Genomic DNA, 2,925 nt, shown 5'->3' on the forward strand with positions numbered 1-2,925 from the left:
TTTCCTTCCCGGTCCCACCATGTCTCAATTGCAGCTCTCTTTGTTTCCGTCATCCCTCTTGTTCTCTCACCCTTCCTCCGCTCTTCCAGCCCCCCCCCTTTCCCCCCTCCTTTCCCCTCTTCACCGCCCTTCCTCTTCTCCTCTTCCTCCTCTCTTCCTTCCCTTCCCTTCCCTCCTCCTCCTCCTCTTCTCTCTCCCTCGTTCTCTCATCCCAGCACTCTCCCTCGAGCAACTTGACTCGTCTCTCATTCGCGGGCGCAGGTGGTGGAGTGGGCGAAAGGATTAGGGGTCAAGCAGCACCTCAACGTGTTCTCCTTCACCTCCATGATGGACGGAGTTGCCAAGGCGGCTACGAGGAGGAACGCGACGGTAGAGGACGGAGATGAAGTGATGAAGCTTATGAGCGAGTACGGCATCAGGCCCAACTCCCGCACCTTCTCCTCCTACTTCACTGTCTGCGCCAACGTGGCAGCGCACGTGAGGGTGAAGACGATGGACCAGGCGAGGATGCGATGGGAGCAGATGACGGCGAGCGACTTACAGCCGATGACGGGAACTTTCAACGCGTACCTCAACTGCCTGGCAAAGAACGCCATGTTCCTGGAGCAGCCGCTGGCGGAGGGGAGAGAAGTAATCAGGATTATGAAGGAAAATGAGCTGGAGAGGAACGAGACGACCTACCTCTCCCTCATCGAGATCATCCAGCGGAGCCTCGTGTCGCACCCGAAAGAGGGAAAGAAGAAGGACAGGAACGATGATGCTGATGATGATGATGAGGTGGTAGGTGAGGATCCGGTGGAGGAAGCGTTCGGCGTGGTGGAGGAGATGAAGGAGGAGGAGATCGAAGTGACCTGTGCCACCTACAACGCCATCACCGCGGTGATCGCAAAGGCAGTGGTGGCAGGGAAGGATAACGTGAAGGAGAGCCTGGAGCGGGTGGATCGGGAGATGGAGGAGCGGGGGATTTCGCCCGACGTCTCCTCCTTCGCTACGAGAATGGAGATCATCGCGAAACTGACGGGGAGGGGAAGGGCGACATTCTCCGACGGCATCCAGCTGCTGCAGGAGATGAGGAAGCAGGGGATATCCCCCACCACCAACGTCTTCAACATCCTCATGGACGTCACGGCCAAGGCGTCGGCCAATGGAAATGTGAGCTTGCGCCTCCTGCTTCTTCTCCTGCTCCTTCTCCTGCTCCTTCTCCTGCTTCTGCTACTGCTACTGCTACTACTTCTTCTCCTGCCCCTGCTCCTGCTTCTTCTCCTGCTCTTGCTCCTGCCCCTGCTTCTTCTCCTGCTCCTGCTCCTGCTTCTTCTCCTGCTCCTGCTCCTGCTTCTTCTCCTGCTCCTGCTCCTGCTCCTGCTCCTGCTCCTGATCTGTCCCGTGACCTCAGGCTCGACTAGAAGATGGGCTAGGAATCTTGCAGTGGATGAAATCCTTCGAAACAAAGCCAGGTAAAACTTGTGCTGGTGCTGGTGCTGGTGCTGGTGCTGGTGCTGGTGCTGGTGCTGGTGCTGGTGCTGGTGCTGGTGCTGGTGCTGGTGCTGGTGCTGGTGCTGGTGCTGGTGCTGGTGCTTCATGCTTATCTCTTGCCCTCTCATCTTGATCGTCTTGTCCGTCCCTCCCCTCCTCATTCTCCTCTCACTCGTTCTGCCATGACGCTGCTCTCAGATCTCCGCACCTACAACTCGCTCATGGACCTCATGGCCAAGTCCGCCAGGTTCCGACAGACGCGCGTGCGACATGGGCTGGTGAGGCAGCTGATAGTCCAGCCAAACTGCAGCTGAAACCCCAGCAGGAGGTGCTGGACCGCATCGAGAAGGACCAGCTCGAGAGAGACTGTTACACCGTAACGAGCTTCATCCAGCTGGCGAAGGAGGACGGGAGCGTGTCGGGGGTGGAGGAGGCGCGGGAGGTGAAAGGAGGAGGAGGAGGAGGAGGAGGAGGAGGAGGAGGATGAGGATGAGGATGAGGAGGAGGAGGAGGAGGAAGGGAGAAGAAAGAGAATGTTGGGTGCCATTCAGTACTTGCTCGCAGGTTTTTTCGCTTTTTCCTCCTCATCTCCGAAGTGACAGAACTTACACCGTCATGATAGCTGCTGAAGCTAGAAGTACCTTCACTCTCCCTTCTTCACTCTCCCTCCGCCACCCCCTCAGTTTCTCTTCTCTTCTTCGTCTCATTTCCTTGCAGTTGGCAGCGGTAGAGAAGTTGTGGAGAATCTGCTGAAAGATGCTGTCAGGTCTCGCCCGTTCTCCCTTCTTCCCTGTCTCTCCCTCGATGCTTCTCCTTCCTTTACTTCCGCCTTTCTCCCCCTTCCCCGTTTGCTTTTCTGAGCTCTGAGCAGCAATGGGATCGCTGTGAACAATTTTATGCTCAACGCCGCCATGTCGGCGTGCAAGACCGCACAGGTGAAGATGCCGAGGGAGAGGCCAAGAAGAAGAAAGAAAGGAGAGAGAGGATAAGGAGGAGTTAGGCGAAGGCGGGGGGAGGTGATGGAGAGGGTTGATGATGATGATGATGATGATGATGATGATGATGATGATAATGATGATGATGATCATGATCATGATGATGATCATCATGATGATCATGATGATCATGATGGCGATCATGATGGAGGAGGAGGTGGAAGAAATTGAATGGCAACAGGATGTTCTTGACCTTCACGCGGAATATGGCAAGGGCGTCGAGATCGACTCGTTTGCACGAGAGTAAGTGGAATGAGCTTGCATGTTCTTGTTCTTGTCAGCGAGGAGACTGAGGCAGGCTTGCACAGGCTCATCAGGCGAGCAAAGGAGGGCGCTGCGCCAAACCACCGAGAACCTCGACAGTGAGGAGGAGGAGGGGGGAGAGGGGGAGGAGAGGAGGGGGGGGAGGGAGGGTCGAAGGGGAGGGGGACGGAAGGTACGGTAGGGAGGGAGGTTG

General features: G+C 56.5%; 1 protein-coding gene across 1 annotated transcript in view; it reads left to right on the plus strand.

Moving 5' to 3' along the window:
• The window catches only part of GUITHDRAFT_119668 (hypothetical protein), a gene marked incomplete at both ends in the record, with an annotated part of 3,111 nt that extends 885 nt beyond the window's left edge, over positions 1-2,226 (plus strand). Inside the window, 5 exons of the mRNA XM_005821097.1 lie at positions 262-1,152; positions 1,394-1,571; positions 1,672-1,751; positions 1,799-1,915; positions 2,191-2,226. Of these exons, the coding sequence (XP_005821154.1) occupies positions 262-1,152; positions 1,394-1,571; positions 1,672-1,751; positions 1,799-1,915; positions 2,191-2,226 (1,302 nt within the window). The remainder of the gene's footprint in view (positions 1-261; positions 1,153-1,393; positions 1,572-1,671; positions 1,752-1,798; positions 1,916-2,190) is intronic.
• Positions 2,227-2,925: the final 699 nt, after the last annotated feature.

The sequence above is a fragment of the Guillardia theta genome (genome assembly GCF_000315625.1).
Source record: "Guillardia theta CCMP2712 unplaced genomic scaffold GUITHscaffold_153, whole genome shotgun sequence".
In the NCBI taxonomy this organism is placed as follows: domain Eukaryota; class Cryptophyceae; order Pyrenomonadales; family Geminigeraceae; genus Guillardia; species Guillardia theta.